The 21866-nt window shown below is 43.4% G+C and overlaps 1 protein-coding gene across 1 annotated transcript in view; it reads right to left on the bottom strand.

Moving 5' to 3' along the window:
* FAM178B (family with sequence similarity 178 member B) overlaps positions 1-21866 on the bottom strand; it is a 958733-nt gene that overhangs the window by 739093 nt on the left and 197774 nt on the right. Inside the window, exon 5 of the mRNA XM_063445563.1 lies at positions 16850-16952. Within this exon, the coding sequence (XP_063301633.1) occupies positions 16850-16952 (103 nt within the window). The remainder of the gene's footprint in view (positions 1-16849; positions 16953-21866) is intronic.

The following is a 21866-nucleotide window of genomic DNA, read 5'->3' as shown; positions in this document are numbered from 1 at the left end:
CCGGGCAGCAAAGCTAGTGGCTACATGGATTCGTCCAGTAACCCACCGACACCATTATAGGCACCCACTGCAGGCATCCGGGAAGGCTGACAGGCTGCGCAAACACCGCCACTCTCAAGGGCAGGAAGCCACACCGTGTTACATGGATTACCACGCTTGAGCGCACATTAAGGAAACAAAGACCACCAAACCAGCCTCCCACGCCAGCTACTCACCTGACCCGAAGACCGGCGCCCGGAGGAGCTTGACCCTGTCCCCCCAAGCTACAACCGCAAACCGGGGAGACGCACGGCTACACACTCCACTGAATGCTGCTGGAACGGAGCCCCAGCCCAGGGGCACCTTTGATGGCAAGAAACATGTCCAGGCAATGGGCATCGGCTAAAGGGCCTACCTCAATGCCCCTCAAGTGGACATATCTCACCTGCATATAGAGGGCACATTTCAGCCATCGCTATGCGGTCTACTCGCATCAAGTGACCACAATATTTCTCTTTAAGTTACTACTGTTGAAACAGAACGTTACCAGTGACTCTTTATCTTAATAACTATATCACAAAGTCCAAATGAATATATGTTCCACCTGTTATCAGTTTACTTAGTATGCTTTTTCTACAGTCTAGAGTCGGCAGAAACTGTTTGTATATAATCGCTGGATCAGGCTAACTACAACCGTACATCTTGCATACTATGAATCACAAGCACCTGAATTATCTTGTTTACTTAAATATGCTACACATAGGCAATCTTGAGCACACACCCACATATTTCCTAACCTCTCTGCTTAAATGCTAGAAAATTAGGCAGTTCATTTTCATAACGCGATTTCAGGCTAACGTAACCAAGCGACTTTTTACAACCCGCCTTGAAAGCGCCACTCTTGATGACATAGCAAAATGTGTGCAATTATGCTAATATGCCTAAAGTATAAATCTTAACTAGTCAGGCACTGTTTACATGACCTTAATCGCCGCTGAGCATGGTAAAAACATACTTTGTCTAATATTTAGTATTATGCTACCTAATACCTAAACTAAGCAAAATTATGGTCCCCTAGGGAACAAGTGATACCGGAGAAACTGATGGAAGCCAAGCACAGAGAGATGGACACAGGTTTCTTCAGGAAGGAAGAGATTCTTTATTCGGTTCACCGATCAGGACTCAGAGGGACTAATGTCACCAAAATACAACAAGTTCTGAGCCCCGGACAATAGTGTAGGCTCCTTATATAAGCATGTAACTCCACCCATAAGTAGCTCCACCCACACATTCTCTTACCCAATCAATCGAATAAGAACTAACTTCCTGTTTGACCGCATGGCTTGCCCAGCACAATGGAGGAGGGGAATACTACATCCGGTATTCTCGCACATGCTCCGTACACTACTGATTGTATCTTTGCCACATGCAACCAACCGACCGATAAACCAGTATATGCACGTACACATGCCACGTGGTAATCTCGGCCTACTAAATTTATTTTTACAGAGATTCCACCACATTCCCCCCTTTGATGCCTCTGATATTTACATTTACGGAGGCATCACTTCTGCTTAGTTTGCATATACCTCAGGTTGCCATGAACCAGACCAGACTTTGCGACTAATGACGTGAATCCCTCAACATTCTTCTTCCTGCACTAGTTCTCCCTGATCTAGAGCCTCATATCTATATATGGCCATTATCTGCGCAGCAGCCTTTCTTTCTGCTATATTTTCTATAATGCCCTGCACAGACCTAACTACCAAAGGAACAAGACATGGTAGGAGAAGACACAACATTAAGATTAGCATGACTCCACCTACCAATGCCTTAAGTCCTCCAAACTGCTCATACCAATTACCAAACCAACTACTTGGATTATACCCTTTCCATACCTGAGTAGGCACATGCGCTAGTTTAACCATATGGCTAGTAAGCTCAGCTATTGCTTGCCCTTCATCATCTATTTGAAGACAACAATTGCTTAGGTTAAACTTCCCACATACACCTCCCTCTACTGCCAATAGGTAATCCAAGGCTAATCTATTTTGGTAAACGGCTGTCCTCATCCTAGTATTATGCTTCGCTAGGAGATTGAGCGCTTGCGATGTCTCATTGGTAATTATCACAACCACTGCCTGTAACCTTATAATACGGTTGAGCATATATATTGGGATTCTATATCCAAAAGTACCATCCTCTGCCCATGTAGCTGGCCCATAATAATCTATAATACGCTGGGGAGGCCATTCATTATCTTCCCAGGTACCTATCTCTAGGGGCCCCCTTTTCTTCCTATGATTCACATCATATACTTTAACTCCCAAAGTCTCTCCTGTTTCAATAGGCAACAAGAAGAAGGATGGTTTGAGCATACCTAACACACATGCCCCTTCCCAGTCCTGTGGTAACTCCGAATAGGCCTTCTTACCACAGATCCAGTACAAATTCGCTGGGGCTTTCCAACTAGATGTGATAGATAGATCAAACCACACGTCCTTTAAATTGGCATAACTTGCAAACGGGTTAGGTGGTTCTGAGACATTTGAAGCCGACCACCAGGTTGTATTCTTTGTAGTATCATCATAAGCTTTTTACCCTAGACAAGTTAGTTCTCCTACAGATGTGTTAAACATTATTCCTTTTCTTGCTATGCAAACATAACCTATGATGGAGGTCTTTAATCGCCACTCAGATTTACCTCTAACACTCATTTGATAATCGGCTTGAGAAGATATTATTTGTTCAATTGTCTCAGAACCGGACATTACCTCCTTTGCTTCCCAGGGCCATTGGTCTCCCATGTTAGTACCTCCACATACTTAGCAGTTGGTCACATTAAGACTACCAGCAATACTTTCAGCTAAATCTATAAACAGGTTTTTAGCATTATGGGGGATCTTATTTTCTACACTCATCTCTTCATAAAAAGAATGGAAAACCTGATGAGTTTGGGATGCTACGGTATCCGTCTCTATCCCCATGGATAATATTGTCCCAGGATCTAAACCCGTCCCATATATCTGGAACCCAAATAAGTTACCAAACCTATCTAAAAATTGTTCAGGATTATTAATAAGTATATGGACTGGGTTACACTCCATAGACTTACAATACGGTTTGGTAGGCAACTTAGTAACAATCATATCCTTATCTACTGTCTGTCCCCAAGTTGCCCACCCCACACAAGACCAATATGGGCAATAATTATAATCCCTATCTGGGCACTTTGGACTTACGTACTTATTTTTACTACTGGGACAAATATACTTATCGTTAGACCCATACGTTCTCTCCCATTTAAGATCCCCACATACATTCCATGGCTTTCTACCACTTGATATCGCTTTACATGCATCAAATAGCAGAACACCTGAAGAATGTACGGTTTCTAATATTGTTTTATTTATTAGGGTCCCCTGTGGATCTCCATTCCGGAGGGTCAACCAAATTGTACGGGGTTGATACTCTGGATTGAAGCACTTAGGTTCTCCTACTCCTAAATGGCATACACTATATTCTATAACTAAGTATCTACACCTAGACACATATCCTTTACACTCATATTGTGAATGCCTAATTAGGGTCTGGGAAATATGATTACCTGTTATAGTAGTCTTAATGCAAACCTCACAGCTAGGTGTGTCGGTACCTCTACCTTCCTGAATATTTAAAAACACAAAAATACACATTATCAAAAACACTTCTTTCGACGTCTTCATCCTCAGTCTTCGTCCGTGCGATGGCACCTCAGCTTCCAGGATGTTAGGGCTGCAAGGAATGGAGTTCTGCAGGTACTCTCTTCCCTTCACAGAGGTCCCTTCGAGACACCCTGGCTATGTCACGTGGGTGAGTGGTCTGGCTTTATTATGGCCGTCAAAACACTCACTTACTGATCTCTTTAAACACACTTGTAATCCCAATATCTCCTCGTCACTCCGACTGAGTCGTGCGTTTTAACCGGATCTTGCAGGGATTCTCTGGATCTGGTGTAGCTTGCCAAGAATCTACTGCTGCTGGTTTAACCCTGGAGTGATGAATCCACGGAGTCACTTCAGCCACCTTTATTGCTGTAGGGGTAGACAAAAGAACAACATAAGGACCCCTCCACTAAGGCCCTAACGGTATACTGTTCCACTCTTTAATCCACACTTGATCTCCTGGATGATAGCTATGAACAGGGGGATAAATATTCACAGGTAATCTATCTTGTACCCATTTCTGTACCTCCTCCATAGTTTTACCCAACTCTACAACCTGCTGCCGGGTAATTCCTTCTCCCAATTGACTCAAATCCCCCCTTAAGTTACCAAGTACGGGAGGTGGACGCCCATACATGATTTCAAAAGGTGAGAGACCCATCCTTCTGGTAGGTGTACTACGAATACGTAACAGAGCTATAGGCAAAAGAACATTCCACTTAAGCTGAGTCTCTTGACACATCTTTGCCAACTGGTTCTTAATAGTTCTATTCATTCTTTCTACTTTACCAGAGCTCTGAGGTCTATATGCCGTATGAAGCTTCCACTTAATACCAAGCATATGAGTCAGTTGTTGTAGGCACTGATGAACAAAGGCTGGACCATTATTCCGATCCTATAGAGCATGGTAGTCCATATTGGGGTATTATTTCTCGCAACAGGAATCGTACAACTTCTCCTGCTTTCTCTGTACGAGTAGGACATGCTTCTACCCAGCCTGAATAGGTAAACACAACTACTAGTAGGTAGCGATGTCCACCGGATTTAGGCATTACTGTATAGTCTATTTGAAGATCGGACATAGGGAGTCCCCCCATATACTGGACTCCCGGTGGTTTCACTGGTCCTTGCCTTGCGTTGTTCTTAGCACATTTTACACATCTTCGTTTCTATTCCTGAGGTGTTCAGTAACTGGTTTTAAGGCTCTTCGTGCCTGTAGGGTGTACCGGGAAAGGTCCGGGAATATCTGGACTGGGTGCCCATGAAAAAGGAGAGGTTGAGAGGTGTCTCTTAGAGATTTTAAAATATTTTCTTTTATTGAGAAGTAATGAATCCTGCAGATGGTGTCTCTGGGAGTTTCAGGTGTAAGGCCCCTAGGACGCAGTGATCGGTGGGCCCTATCTAATAAAATTCTATTGTCACTTTGTTCTCCAAGTATTAGGTTAAAAAGTTCTGTTAAAATTGCCTCTATGTTCTCACCTTGAGATTCTGGTAGGCCCCTGATTCGCAGGTTGTTCCTTCTCCCCCGATTATCAAGGTCGTCTAAGTGCCTCTGTGTGGATGCGAAATGCAGGGAGTGGGAGTCTATCGTAGTTGTAATATTGGTCAATTGAGCTTGGATTATGTCTCTTTCTTCTTCTAGATCCACCACTCTGAGGTTCAGCTGGCGGACCTCTGTGCCTATCGCCTCCATTTTTGTATGGAACGTGGCTTCTAATTTTCCCATTGTGGTTTGTATATCGTTTTTCATACTTTGTAAATCCAGTTTTGAGGGCAAGTTTTTCAGCAATGTACGGATATCTGCCTCTTGTACTGTATCAGAGGAGATATGTGATACTTCTGAGGCTGAGGGGCTGCTCGGTTGCGGATCTGTATCCGCCATTACGCGAGGAGACGGCGCGGCCTCCTCCTCGCGGTCAGGATTTTCCTTAAAGTATCGGGTTAATGTTCCCGATTTCGCGGAGGGTGTTCTCCCTGAGTGCCCCTGAGTGGTACCTTGCTTCTTCTGATTGCCCATTTCGTGTATTAGTCTCCGATTGTAGTGGATTGGTGTCCGGGTCCTTTGGAGCTAATTCAGCATGCGTCCATTAGGCTCCGCAGTCGGCCACGCCCCTCTTTACACATCTTCGTACAATGGCTTGAGTCAAGTTGGACAATCTTGGTATGTAGAAATGTTTTCTGAGAGATTCTTCTGTACTATCTCTTCCAGAATGTGTCCCGTTGTGATAGTTCTGGACAATTTCTACAGCTAGTGATGCTGCAATAACTATTCTTCCATCTTCTAACTGATACCATTTGTTCTCCAGGTACTTCCCAGCTTCAGTCTTTAACCACTCTTCTTCTTAAGCTGTATAAACTGGAGTCCATTGAGACAGTGGAGTCGGTATAAGTGCAGCTATATGTTCCACATATTCCTGTCTTCCTGATTCAGCGGCAAGCTTAGCTGCATTAACTGCCATCCGATTTCCTTTGGTTACATCACCATCTCCTTTCAGATGCGCCCGACAATGTATAATACCAACTTCTTTCGGTTCCCACACGGCTTCCAGTAGTTGTAATATTTCAGCTGCGTACTTAATTTCTTTACCCTCTGAATTCAATAGTCCTCTTTCTTTATACAAAGCTCCGTGGGCATGAGTGGTTAAAAACGCATACTTGGAGTCCGTGTAGATGTTCACTCTTAAACCTTCAGCCAATTGTAACGCTCGTGTTAGTGCAATTAGTTCTGCCTTCTGTGCCGATGTTCCTTTTGACAATGGCCGAGCTTCTATCACCTTGTCTATGGTTGTTACTGCATATCCTGCATAGCGAATCCCTTCTTTCACATAACTACTGCCGTCCGTATAGTACTGGACATCAGGGTTCTGGATGGGAAAGTCATGAAGATCTGGTCTACTTGAAAATACTTCATCCATCACCTCCAGGCAATCATGTTGACTTTCAGTAGGTTGTGGCAAAAGGGTAGCTGGATTTAAGGTGTTAACAGTCTCTAAAAGCACTCTTGGGTTTTCACACAACATAGCTTGATACTTAGTCTTGCGGCTGTTACTAAACCACTGATTGCCTTTATAGTCTAGCAACGTCTGTACTGCGTGCGGGACTCGCACATAGAGTTCTTGACCCAGAGTGAGTTTATCGGCTTCAGCTACCAGCAGGGCGGCGGCAGCTACGGCTCTTAGACAAGGTGGAAGACCACTGGCCACTGCATCCAGTTGTTTTGACATATATGCAACAGGTAGTTGCCATAATCCCAAGTACTGTGTCAATACTCTCACAGCCATTTTTCTTTGCTCGTGTACATATAAGTAGAATGGACGTGTATGATCAGGTAGACCTAATGCTGGGGCACTCATCAAAGCCTTCTTCACATCTTCAAATGCCTTTTGCTGTTCAGGGGTCCACAGGAAGGGATCGTGTTCTGTACCTTTTATAGCTGCATAAAGAGGTTTCGCCAATATCGCATAACTGGGAATCCATATCCTACAGAAGCCTGCTGCCCCACTTGTCTTCTATTCTTGGGTATTGGTATTTGGCATACAGCTTCTTTTCTCTCTGGCCCCATTATTCTTTGACCTTCAGAGATATGGAATCCCAGATACTTGACAGTTGGCTGACACAACTGAGCTTTCTTCCTGGACACCATGTATCCTGCCTTCCAGAGAATGTGTAGTAGATCATGTGTTGCTTGCGGACATATTTCTCTAGTAACTGCCGCTATCAACAAATCATCTACATATTGCAATAGTACACACTCTCCTGGGATGGACTTGAAATCCAGTAAGTCTTGACTTAAAGCTGATCCAAATAGGGTGGGTGAATTTTTAAACCCTTGGGGCAGTCTTGTCCAAGTCATCTGGCTCACTGGATAGACCCCAAGTTTCAGTTCGATTCGAATTGGTGGGATATTGCGAGCAAGTCCTGGTGGGTTGTTCTCTGCCCACACTCCTGGTATATTAAACAAGGATTCGTCACTCTTAGGGTTTTGGCTAGTCAACGCTGTATAAAGTCGCCACTCTTCTTCCTTTGGTACAGATATTGTCATTACAGGGAGTGCAGAATTATTAGGCAAGTTGTATTTTTGAGGATTAATTTTATTATTGAACAACAACCATGTTCTCAATGAACCCAAAAAACTCATTAATATCAAAGCTGAATATTTTTGGAAGTAGTTTTTAGTTTGTTTTTAGTTTTAGCTATTTTAGGGGGATATCTGTGTGTGCAGGTGACTATTACTGTGCATAATTATTAGGCAACTTAACAAAAAAACAAATATATACCCATTTCAATTGTTTATTTTTACCAGTGAAACCAATATAACATCTCAACATTCACAAATATAAATTTCCGACATTCAAAAACAAAACAAAAACAAATCAGTGACCAATATAGCCACCTTTCTTTGCAAGGACACTTAAAAGCCTGCCATCCATGGATTCTGTCAGTGTTTTGATCTGTTCACCATCAACATTGCGTGCAGAAGCAACCACAGCCTCCCAGACACTGTTCAGAGAGGTGTACTGTTCTCCCTCCTTGTAAATCTCACATTTGATGATGGACCACAGGTTCTCAATAGGGTTCAGATCAGGTGAACAAGGAGGCCATGTCATTAGATTTTCTTCTTTTATACCCTTTCTTGCCAGCCACGCTGTGGAGTACTTGGACGCGTGTGATGGAGCATTGTCCTGCATGAAAATCATGTTTTTCTTGAAGGATGCAGACTTCTTCCTGTACCACTGCTTGAAGAAGGTGTCTTCCAGAAACTGGCAGTAGGACTGGGAGTTGAGCTTGACTCCATCCTCAACCCGAAAAGGCCCCACAAGCTCATCTTTGATGATACCAGCCCAAACCAGTACTCCACCTCCACCTTGCTGGTGTCTGAGTCGGACTGGAGCTCTCTGCCCTTTACCAATCCAGCCACGGGCCCATCCATCTGGCCCATCAAGACTCACTCTCATTTCATCAGTCCATAAAACCTTAGAAAAATCAGTCTTGAGATATTTCTTGGCCCAGTCTTGACGTTTCAGCTTGTGTGTCTTGTTCAGTGGTGGTCGTCTTTCAGCCTTTCTTACCTTGGCCATGTCTCTGAGTATTGCACACCTTGTGCTTTTGGGCACTCCAGTGATGTTGCAGCTCTGAAATATGGCCAAACTGGTGGCAAGTGGCATCTTGGCAGCTGCACGCTTGACTTTTCTCAGTTCATGGGCAGTTATTTTGCGCCTTGGTTTTTCCACACGCTTCTTGCGACCCTGTTGACTATTTTGAATGAAACGCTTGATTGTTCGATGATCACGCTTCAGAAGCTTTGCAATTTTAAGAGTGCTGCATCCCTCTGCAAGATATCTCACTATTTTTGACTTTTCTGAGCCTGTCAAGTCCTTCTTTTGACCCATTTTGCCAAAGGAAAGGAAGTTGCCTAATAATTATGCACACCTTATATAGGGTGTTGATGTCATTAGACCACACCCCTTCTCATTACAGAGATGCACATCACCTAATATGCTTAATTGATTGATTTATTTATTTATTATTGCCATTTATATAGCGCCAACAGATTCCGTAGCGCTTTACAATATTATGAGAGGGGGATTTAACTATAAATAGGACAATTACAAATAAACTTACAGGAACAATAGGTTGAAGAGGACCCTGCTCAAACGAGCTTACATTCTATAGGCTTTCGAGCCTATACAGCTTGGAGTAAGACAACATGCATAAAGAGGATGATGTGGCCAAAATACTCATTTGCCTAATAATTCTGCACTCCCTGTATACCTGAAGGTCCATTGAACTTTAAAGATGTTGTTCCATTTGGTAGAAACGTTATCTGCGCTTGTAGTTTTGACAACAAATCACGTCCTAGCAGTTGGACTGGACAGTCAGGCATATAAAGGAATTGATGTTTTACTACGTGGCCTCCCAATGTACAGAGTCGACTTTTAAGAACCGGTTTAGCAGCACTCCTTCCAGTTGCTCCTATTACAGTGATAGTTCTTCCAGATGGAGGAGCAACTAGGTCAGTCACCACCGAATGTTCAGCACCAGTATCGATCATGAACGCACTCCTTTTTCCCCCTATTAATACATCGACCATAGGCTCCGCTCGGCCAAGGGGGATGGAGCCCGGTCGGTATCAATAGTCCTCCATGACCGTGTCAGCCAATCCTACAAAGTCCCTATCTTCTCTATCGCGGGATCTCTGCGCTGCTGGATAATACCTGTCTTCTCTAACACTTCCTCTATTGCTACCATTATTCCCTCCAAGACCTCCTCTACCTCTCGCTCTGCCTCTATAATTACCATATCCTGACCTAGGTCTGTCTCTCTCATACTGTTCCCTTCGCGGACACTCACTTCTCCAATGCTCTTCTTCTCTACAGTATGCGCACTGATTCCTACTCAGGGGTTCCCCATTCCACTTAATCTCGCCTTTATCTGTTCCCCTATATACTTCCTTTTCCCTTCTATCTACGCCTGCGATTGCTACCGCTAGCATATCTGCCTTTCTACGCATCTTGCGCTCTTCCTCTTTCTTCGTCTCTGTTTCCCTGTTCATATACACTTTATTCGCTACCTCCATTAGTTGGGTTATGGACATCCCTACGAACCCTTCTAACTTTTGTAGCTTTCGCTTTATATCTCCGTAGGCTTGGCTGACAAAGGCAGAGTTAACCATCCAGGAATTCTCAGGGGCCTCCGGATTAAAGGGGGTATACAAGCGGTATGCCTCTAATAATCGGTCATAAAAGACACTGGGCGATTCATCACATTTATGCAATACCTCAGCCGTCTTAGACATGTTAATCGCCTTCTTTCCTCCAGCTTTCATGCCAGCAATAATAGCGTCCCTATAAGCTTTTAAATGAACCATGTCTGCGCCATTGACATTCCAGTTTGGATCGGTGTTTGGATAATGGGCTGTGGCCCATGCTGCTGGGTTGGCCTGATTTTGTGTACGGGCCTCTTCTTCCAGCGCTTTAATTGCTGCTTGATTTATCCTAGTCCTTTCCTCGTTATTAAACAATGTCATTAATAATTGCTGGCAATCAGCCCAAGTGGGATTGTGTGTCTGGACTATTGAGGTAAACAAATCCGTCATGGCTTGAGGCTTTTCGGTGTAAGAGGAGTTATGGGTCTTCCAATTAAAGAGATCAGTAGTCGTAAAAGGGACATAAACGAAGACTGGATCAGCGTATTGTATCTGGCCATCATCGTTAATGTGTGTCGGGCCAGGAGTCGATCGAAGTGGCATTTGATAATGTCGGGGTTGGAGAGTACCGGTCAGTTGTCGGGTTAATATGGGGCTTCGTAGAGATGCGTCAGTTAGGGGTTCCGGTCGAGGGGTAGTAAGACAAGGGGATGGGGAAGCTTTACTATGGGGAAGGTTAGTGAGTAAAATATTCTGGGCCGGGCTAGGGGGAGCCTGACCGGAAGCTAGATATGGCGCCAAATCTGGGTATGTGGAGTTAACGGAAGCAGGTATCGGAAGGGGAGGGTTTGAAACAAGAGGGCTGGGCTCTGAGCTAGAGGAGGAAGTAGGTGGGGACAACGGGGCAAGGGGAGGAGCGTTTCCAGCAGCACCTCCTCTTCCTCTTCCGGTGGAGGAGGAGTAAGGGGGCGGCATAGGGATCTCAGACTCAGGGGGCGTGTCCAAAATGGGCGTAATTACGGCCTTCGTGGACAAGCGAGTCCTGGCCACCATGAGGCGACATTGTTCCTCGTGGCATACTCGGATCCATTTTGGCGAGTCTTTTACGGCCTGCCTCCAACAATCAATATAGGGAAACTGGCCGTAAAGTTCAGGCCTACCTGATACAGCCACGTGTACACGCTGTACCAGATTAGGATCCAAACTGCCACGTGATGGCCATGCGGCAACCAAAGTAGGCCATTCCCTACTACACAATGTAATCAAGCGTGCTGGAGACATCTTTACCCCAAAATCACATACTGTATATCCCTTTTTAAAATTCTTTATCATACATCCTAAGGGATCCAAAATCGTCGAATCTGACGCGCCCATACTTAACAATGGAGCGTCGTTTCCAACAGAAACTATACAAACACTCTACCAACGGTCACACCCGTTCCCTCGGCAACAGCACCACGTGGTACAGTTACTAAGTGAAACGCACACAACAAAACACTCAGGGAATTCCCGTACACACACAGCTGTTACACCAGTCACTAAGTAACTAATACTGTGCCCTTTGGCGAAACTATACGGTCACCCACGCTATAATTCCCTATATTTGAATTACCCGTCTATAACATACCCCAGTAACATCGGCTTTACAAACAGTAGTTACAGTACGGTTAGCATAGGTTAAAGTACAATTTAAAGTCACAGTACAATTAGTAGTGGTTATGGTGTTAAACATGCAACATAGACGACAATTATTAGTACTTATTTACAGTGTCAGTAATTATACATGGTTATGGTACCGTGCGCTATAATACAATTACACACTATTCACACTCTCGCTAGACGGCAGAGCTCACGCTATCTAGCAAGATATACACGCTACTACAACAATCTTTAACACATATACAATTCCCAACTAATCTATTGGCCAGTACCTTGATGGACTACCTAAAACTATCTACATACGTTTTGGTTAGCCACACTGCCCAAGCACCACATATAGCGAACTAGAGGGCGGAATTTACAACAGCACCCTTTTAGTCTATTTACTCTATCAAAAATCTAGTGGGTCCCAAATTTACACGCCTTCCCACTTAGCCAAGATAGGTTGAGATCTAGCGGACCGAATTTACACAGACGCCGCTTAGTCTCCCGGTCCCTCCGACCTAGCGAACAAAATATACACCCTAGAACGCTAGTCTAGACAAGACACCGGTGTCCGGCTAGGGCTATTTACACCAGAACCCCGCCTGACTCCAAACCAAAATTAAACGGGCTGACTACAGGGCGTTTAATTGAGCGGTGTGCCTTCGCTCCATCCCTCCACTGGAGGGGGCAGATTCCAAATAACCCCTTATGGGCCTACCGCACGATCGGTATCCAATACCCGTAGTGGGTCCGCCGTCTAAAACAGCGGTCGTCTTACCTCTTCGTTCCTGAACCTGAGTTCACACTCATCGACGGGGACACCCCAGCACTTACTACGTAGAGGCCGATGATCTCCTGGACAACAAACCAGTGGCGCCGAGACTAAGGGAGGTCCACGCAGAAGTTCAGGGGTGCAACCGTAGAGAACGTGGGCAAAGATAGACCGTCTCACGCCTCTGCTTCTCAGCTACCGTTGAACGATGAGCTTCCCGGCCAATGCACCAAATGATACCGGAGAAACTGACGGAAGCCAAGCACAGAGAGATGGACACAGGTTTCTTCAGGAAGGAAGAGATTCTTTATTCGATTCACCGATCGGGACTCAGAGGGACTAATGTCACCAAAATACAACAAGTTCTGAGCTCCGGACAATAGTGTAGGCTCCTTATATAAGCATGTAACTCCACCCATAAGTAGCTCCACCCACACATTCTCTTACCCAATCAATCGAATAAGAACTAACTTCCTGTTTGACCGCATGGCTTGCCCAGCACAATGGAGGAGGGGAATACTGCATCCGGTATTCTCGCACATGCTCCGTACACTACTGATTGTATCTTTGCCACGTGCAACCAACCGACCGATACACCAGTATATGCACGTACACATGCCACGTGGTAATCTCGGCCTACTAAATTTATTTTTACCGAGATTCCACCACACAAGCATTTACCTTAACACCCTTAGACAAGCAACTGTAACACTCTTATATAGCATAACCTGCAGATAAGCCTGCTTAATCTTTTATATACAAGTAAAGATCAGAATCATACTGTTGTCTACTCTTCTATAATATAAAAATGTGCACAGTCTATCCATGCCATATGATTGTCCATCTATGCTTATCAAAACTCTGGCATTTGCTGTTGTGGCATTGCTAGTATAAAATGTACCTTGTCTAATAAATGCACAACAAAATAAAGAATTAAAAAAAATAAAAAAAAAATTAGATTATATATTTATTTATAAAATATTTTACCAGGTAGGATACATTGAGATTTCTCTAGTTTTCAAGTATGTCCTCGGTACACAAACATTGCATCGTTAGGGTACAATAAAATATTAAAAAACAAAAAAATGTAATGCACAACATATGTACAAAATTTAACATAGACCAGCTAAGAAATATATAATCAGACATGACAGGTGCATTCTGTTTTGAGATATGTAGAGACTGATCTTTTAAAGGATGTTAAGCTGGAAGAAGACTTGAAAGTTTGCGGGAAGTCGTTCCATAATTGCACTGATCTTTAGGAAAATGAGGATCGAGCCATTTTTTTTTGTATTGTGGTAGCCTAAATAAATGCTGGTACTGGATCATAGGTTATAGGAGGTGGGAACAGCAGAGGAGATCAATCTGCTCAGGTAGATTTGGAGCATCACAGAAAAGCTCTTAAACATAAGGCTGGAAAGAAGAATGGTGCATCTGGATTCCAGCGATAGCTGTCACAATGGAGAGTCATGTAATTGCATTGTAGCACAAAGCGGCACGAGTTATACAAAGTAGTGCGTTTATTAAGGTGGGTTTGTGGTGCAGGTGCATACACTACATCCCCATAAGCAATGAGTGGCATTAGTATTTGCTGTACAATCTTTTCCTTTACTGTAGGGTTTAGGCATGATTAAAAACAGAAAATCCCTCTCTCTCAATTTTATGTTTCCTTCCTTCATATGTGATCAGCAGTCACCAAAATCAGCAATATGTGACCTTATGGTCTCTGAGGACTCTCATGATGTTCACATTCCCTAGGCCATGGTAGTCGCTGACAGATCATCAAATAAAGCAATGTGAGGGAAGTCATCCAGCATCGGTGTTGGCTTTCTAGTGGTATTCAGTATGGCGTCCTGGGTTAGTAGTAGTGAAGTCCCCCCCACCTCAGCAGCAAGGTTTTTGCATTTCGGCACACTATGGGCCCTGTCAAGCAGCAGGTCAGCTACTGTAATTGATGTCAAAACATATATTTGAGATATTGGGGCAAGGCCTCATGCAGCACTAACTCAGGTACCCCATGTACATTGTTCTATCTAGAGTGGTCGTCCAGATCCGTAGCTTTCCCCATGAGGAACATATGATCTTCCATTTTTTTTTTATCGTACCCACCAATTTGTTATGAGCCAAACCGAGATCATCACTTTATTTATTTCAAGGGTTTCCATGCTTATGCCCAGCTCTTTTAAATCTTGCTAAATGCCATCTGCTGTGCCATTTAAATCTGCTAATAGTGTGGAGCGCTATCCATATCACTTTTCTTGCTAGATGGTGCTGTTCAGTGTCAGTCCCCTACGTAATTCTCAGACACATGATCTGATGTGGCTCGCCATCTTGGCCCTGCTTCGCCCTCTCCTTCTTACTTATTTTGAAAAGGTCTTTGGTTGTGGACAGCTTTGGAGGAGCCACTGTGTTAGGTAAGATACTGCTAGGTGAAATTTTCCAAAAATTTGAAGCTTTAATTCGTAGCTCTCGGCCAATCCTTTGCAGAGCTAGCACGCCATGTGACTGCTCTGCAGCACCAGAACCAAAATGTCAAGCTTTGAAAGCAGCTCCATTGTAGAATTAATATCATATTTGGCATTTTAATCTCAACAACTTTATCTTAATATTTCTCGACATTTAAAAATAACAAAAAGGGGGGCGGGGCCTGGCCGTCGAGCAAGCTGGTCGCACTACACCAGAGCTCCGTGCAGAAACCCACAAAAACGCTGCATAACGCTACAAAAACGCAAAGAAAATAATAATTGGATGCACCAAATAATCGGCGGTAACCTGCAACACATTCGGGCGACCAGCCGGGCTCGGTGAGAAACGCTGAAGCTGATAAACCGTGGAGGCCTACCTGCGGATGCAAGCGTGGGAGAGGCGGCCGACCTCCCTGCGAGCAGCCCAGTGGGAAGCGCTGAGATCCCCGTTTCCCCCCCTTGCCGGTGAAGGATATCCCGGCACAATCGTTATGTCTACAGAATTGACCACGAGACGACAAGAGGAACCAGGGAACTTACCTGATCCTGTCTCACCACACTGCTACACGGTCAGAGCAAAAATGGCGGCTGTCAAACCGACAACATACAACCTACTGGACAACTATGAAAAGCGGCTGGATGAACTCTTCGGAGCCTTGTGGCAACGACTGTGGGGTAAGGGGACGTGGACACAGGGGAAGCAGAAAGCGACTATCAAGCAGCAGAACCTACCCCCTGTTGGCTCGCACCAAGAGGCTGATGGGCCTCGGAGCGGGCGACTAGGCCCCAACCCACAGAAACCCAAGCCAAAAAGAGCCAGCTTGAAAGTAATACCTGGTCCACTACTGCCCACTTCATGGCGCCACCCTTCAGGATCAAGAGCCCGACAAACGGGACGACCAAGAGGCCGGCGGCCTAAGAGAACGGCAGCCACCGTTCAGCAACGGCGTTTTAAAAGTGGGTCCTCCCGTTACCTACTCAGATGGGCCGCGGAGGCCACCCTACGCCTCACAAATCGGAGTATCCTACAGCCCCCAACGGCCTACTCACGGATCTCATCCACACACCAAGAGATCGACCCCCCCTGTGGCGGGCAGGCATGCCTACACAACGACTCAAGGGGTGACAACCTTATACCAGCAGCTGGCGTAGGTTAAGTGACTCTAGTGATCGCTACATTAACTGCCCTAATTATGCCGACCTTCTCGCTATTAGACAGCTTAGCACAGATGTTTTTGCCTTATAATTTTTCTGTGGCTTAGCCTAAATGTGTTCCCTGGCACTCCTCTAAATTGTTTCTTGTACTGTGATACAAACCTTAGTACCAACGTGATTTATCTTGCCTTAACTATCCATTTGCCTACAACTGTTTACTCTTATATGTATAGCTTTAAGTACCAAAGTAGTCAGGAAGCTGCAGACAAATCTACTCTTAATTTTATTGTTATTGCATAGACGTATCTACCTAAATAACTTTACCACTAAAAATTGTGCATGTTTTCTCAAGGCCACTGTTTAATATATATATGTTCCCATATTGATAAACGCTGTTGTGGCACAAGTCTATATTTTGTAACCACCTGCACTTCAAAAATAAAGAATTTAAAAATAACAAAAAAAGTCACAAACATAGTCTTACCTGAAAAAGCCAGTGCAAAATTGGTTTAGGGCAAGGAGCAGAATGATACACATGGCTAAGAAACCCAGTTTTCATTAAAGAAACCTGCTGGGAGAAACTTGAGCTGTTGAAGAAAGGGAAGGGAAAAAAATACATCTTAAGACTATTTAGAGTATCAAGAGACAGACAACAAAACAATTTATAAAACATAAAATTTTTATATTGTATTGTTTAACATATTCCTGACATTAGGACTTGTCATTACACTCTGGAAACATGGGCTTGAAGGCCATTTTGTGTAATAACCTGTCCTAACATCCTTGTCCCTGCACCCTCCTGCAGTGATGTTCACCTCACCGAATCAGATTGGAGTAACCCGTCAACCCAGGCACTCTCCCAGCAGCCATTCGGGTGCAATCAGAGTCATAAGATCAGGGTGACAGTCTGTCACAGCAATCACTGATAGTCACAGCTAATAAATTCAAACATTGGCTGTGACCTTGTATTCTGTCTCTTATTTGCTCACTTTGAGGTGGAAGAGGCAGAAGGATTACCGTACTTGCCAGTGTTCCAAAGTATTACAGTGTGTTAAATTGTGGCTTTTTTTGTTAAAAATGTACCTTTTTTAGGTGAGCTTTTTTTTTTACCCTTTGCTGTATAGTGTTACTGATCAGAGTGTTTTATTAGATAAAACTGATCTTTTTTTTTTCTTTACCCCACATTTAAAAAAAAAATAATAATAAAATTACCTTTTCAGCGCTGTTCACAACTTTATTTATACTGCGATAGCTCAGTTATTTTCTTTTCAGGGTTTGGGTATAGGATTCTTTTTGAGTGGAAGTGGGAATTTGGGGCTGGGTTAAGGGATCTGATGTAAAGCATTTGCCATGGGCTTTACAGCATATGCCATTCTAATGTGTGAGTCAAAAGAGTTAGTCACCTTTTACATATATGACACTGACTGACTCAGATATACAATCCCTAAGTGAGGGACCACAGTAACACCATCTACAAGGAGGCACACAGAATGCACCACACTGTCTGGGAAAACCTGGGTACCCCAAACCTTGATTTAGGGCCTAGCAGGTGATTGTGCCAATCAACCTAATTTTTAGAAAAAGGTTATTCCAAAGCATTCTTGGAAGACAAAATTACACATCTAAGATGTAAATAGGGATGTTTACTGATGGACAAAAAAGCTTATTACTCGCAATAATAAAGAATATAGATTCTCTTCTAATACCCAATTTAATGCACATGCTTTTATAATTAAATTGGACACCAAATCACACAGGAATTGTAAAATTGAATGCATTAATCAATACATTTAGATTGCCTATAACTAATAATTGATCATCGAATACAGTATGGTAAATATATATTTTATAGGATAATAGATACATTGGGTATATCTCCACTATATGGTCTGTTGAATATTGGCCGATTCATAGGAATACAAACATGTATTCCTGACCCTATAGTGTTAAAACCACCATCTAGCCCCCCTGGGCCCCTCATGCCTCCATAAATATAGTATACATCTTATTGTATTCAAGCCTGAAGCTGTAGCTCTGCATGCTGCTTGCCTCAGAAAAACAAGCTTTCTGCTGACAGCTGAAGTGGTGGCCTGATACAATCACAGTGCTTCTCCATAGGATTGATTAAGACTGACAAAGAGGCAGATCAGGGGCAGAGCCAGCACAATTCAAACACAGCCCTGGCCAATCAGCATCTCCTCCTAGAGATGAATTGAATCAATGAATCTCTATGAGGAGATTTCAGTGTCTGCATGCAGCGGGAGGAGATACTGAATGATGGATGCATTTTAGGCAGCCATGACCCAGGAAGGATCTCTAACAGCTATCTGAGGAGTGGCCAGTGAAGGTATCACTAGGCTGTAATGTAAACACTGCATTTTCTCTGAAAAGACACGGTTTACTGCAAAAACCCTGAAGGGAATGATTCTACTCACCAGATCAAATGCAATATGCTGTAGTTGCTCTGGTGACTATAGTGTCCCTTTATATACACACATTGTAAAACTGCTGTATTGTCCTGACCTTGTTTATGGATGTCTAATATGTCATCCTTTAAAAATCACATCATGAACAATCTACACTCTTGTGTTACAATACTAGAGATTATGATTATTATCCAGTTTGCTCTGCTGGAGAGTTTTATAAATAAAGTAATGTGTTCTGGTGGGCTAAATTAAGGGACAAATACTACAAATACTAGATCTGACTGGTTTTCCTATAACTGACAATCTTGCTTGGAGCATCTGCTCTCACTGTTACTTAATATGTCAACGTGTTTGACAAGCAGCAACAATTGCCTCTATTGTCTTAGCACCAGAATAGTAAAGGGTCATCTAAAGCAATATGTAATTTATGACTTGGCTAAGAAAGGAAGGCTTTGTTAATTGAAAAAAAAAAAAAAATGAAGATTATTATATTACAAGTAAATATGCTAGATTAAGTGGATTACATACTGTAACGGAACTCGGTACTCCGGAGTATCTCCATTAATATCTATACATTCATTTAATAATCTAAATACATAATACCAAATGTATAGCCACATATGTGGATAATGCAAAGATGATTGAGACAATTACTTAAGATGTGGCAACATTTCAAAGTTGAAACGATCAGCTGTTTTAAGGCTACAATTTGTAACAGTATATACTGTACCAAGACCAGACTAAGCTAACTGCATTTGAAATACCCTATACCCTCCTATGTATATGTTAAAAGACATAGGCACCACACCTTGAGTAGGAGATAAGGGAACAGTGGGATGTCACCCCTCTCATTTATTAATTTGTAGCACCAACCTGCTGCACATAGGTATGGGCAGAGTGGAACATTAGCATGTCCTCCCATGAATTTATTTTTTATTTTTTTTACAGCTACAGCAAGCCAATGTGCAACATAATTACCAGATTTTACTATTTACATGACGTAAAGTCATGATTTTATTAACGACACTGAAGCAAGTATTATGCTGCACTCTTTCTTTATTTCCCTCAGCAGCAAAGAAAAAACTTTAACAATGATATGAACACAGAAAACAGTCCTTAAAGGGAAACTCAAGTGCCAGGAAAACAATCAGTTTTCCTGGCACTGCAGGATCCCTCTCCCTCCCACCCCTGGTTGCTGAAGGGGTGAAAACCCCTTCAGTAACTTACCAGAGGCAGTGACGATGTTCCACGTCGCTGCTTCTTCCTCCGCACCGCTCCTCCGTCTGATTGCATCGGCCGGTGGGCGAGACTGATCCCGCGCATGCGCATTAGCGCTCCCCATAGGAAAGCATTGAAAATGCTTTCCTATGGGGAAATGAGCGACGCTGGAGGTCCTCACACAGCGTGAGGACATCCAGCGACGCTCTAGCACAGGTTTTTTTGTGCTGTGGACAAGGAAGTGCCCTATAGTGGCTGTCTGCTAGACAGCCACTAGAGGTGGAGTTAACCCTGCAATGTAATTATTGCAGTTTATAAAAAAACTGCAATAATTACAGTTGCAGGGTTAAGAGTAGTGGGAGTTGGCACCCAGACAACTCCAATGGGCAGAAGTGGTCTGGGTGCCTGGAGTGTCCCTTTAACACATATCTTCCCTGGCAACCAATCAGCCAATCAGGATCCACTCTCCAGCATAATAGGCGGTATTCCTATGACAATTTCCTTTCTTGCGAATTTGTACCGCCATCCAAACGAAAGAAGGAATCCAAACAACGAAAGAAGTCATTGATGGATGAACTTTCAATTTAGGCTGTAAAAGAGAGTAGAATATGGTAATATCCAAGTATAAAACTGGATGTACGCATAAATACTGTGTTATACTTTATGAGGCAATATCCACTGTAACTAATATTAAGTCAATCTGTATTAGGTGAATAGAATCATGCACAGTCAAACCCATCACGTTACCAGTGAGAAATCTGAATCAAGTTAACTTACCGTACTAACTTACCCAGGTGAAACACCATCCAGGGAAGGATGGGAGGGATAATACTCGCCTCTGTGTCGTTAATAAAATCATGACTTTACGTCATGTAAATAGTAAAATCTGGTAATTGTATTAAGACACGGAGGCTCCTATTTTGCTGGTTTAAAGCTGTGATCTAAACTATTTACAGATATCAAGTGCGAGCTCAGTGCAAATAGTAAGGTACTCTGACGCCTCAGTGGGGTCCCCTTAACCTTCACCAACAATAGAACACACAAACAAGAAAACAAGGTGGAGTATCTTACATGCACTTAAAAGATGATTCTTTACGTAGGTACATTCCTATAATAAAGCCTAGGAGAAAAAAAATACAAATAATAGTGCAATATCGTCTATACTGCTTATTATATTATCCAAATGATGTTCTAACGAATTTAAACTCACAAGAGTGGAGCCACTATATACTGGGCTCAAATGGTCACCCCTTTGTCTGCCACTTATTACGTGGACTACGATTCTCCCGTCAATCACTCTCTCATTATTCTACACTCTGGGATGTTTCCATTGTCCTCCGTTTTCTAATGTCATGGCCGGACAACTCTTCATTATCACTCAAACACTTGTCAGCAAAAATTAGTCATGCTCTTCTGCCTTATATCATGCAAAAGAGTCTCGGATGTTCGAGCTTTGGATACAGATGCACGATCCTTTACACCGGAAGGTGTTCTCTTTGATATCTCTTCAAAGTCAGTACTGTACCTGGCCTTCCCACAGAAGCCTCGATTGTGTCCAGTGGCATGCTTACGGGAGTACGCAATCCTACAGCTCTGCTCTGCAATACCATGAGACCGCAATTATTTATCTCTGTTCGCAAACCGCATCTTCCAATATCATCACCTTCTCTAGCCAGATGGGTCAAATGGAATATGACATTGGCAGGCAGGCATCGACACGTCCATGTTTTCTCCACACTCTGTTCGTGGAGCCATGGCCTCAAAAGCCTCCGCGGTAGGATGTCGCTTGGAGGATATCATAAAAGCGGCCGATTGGTCTTCAGAATCCACTTTCCGTGACTTCTACTTCAAACCGAT

This window comes from Pelobates fuscus, chromosome 3 (genome assembly GCF_036172605.1).
Source record: "Pelobates fuscus isolate aPelFus1 chromosome 3, aPelFus1.pri, whole genome shotgun sequence".
Classification (NCBI taxonomy): domain Eukaryota; kingdom Metazoa; phylum Chordata; class Amphibia; order Anura; family Pelobatidae; genus Pelobates; species Pelobates fuscus.
The sequence above is the reverse complement of the archived record's forward strand: the minus strand, read 5'-3'. Positions and strand labels throughout refer to the sequence as shown.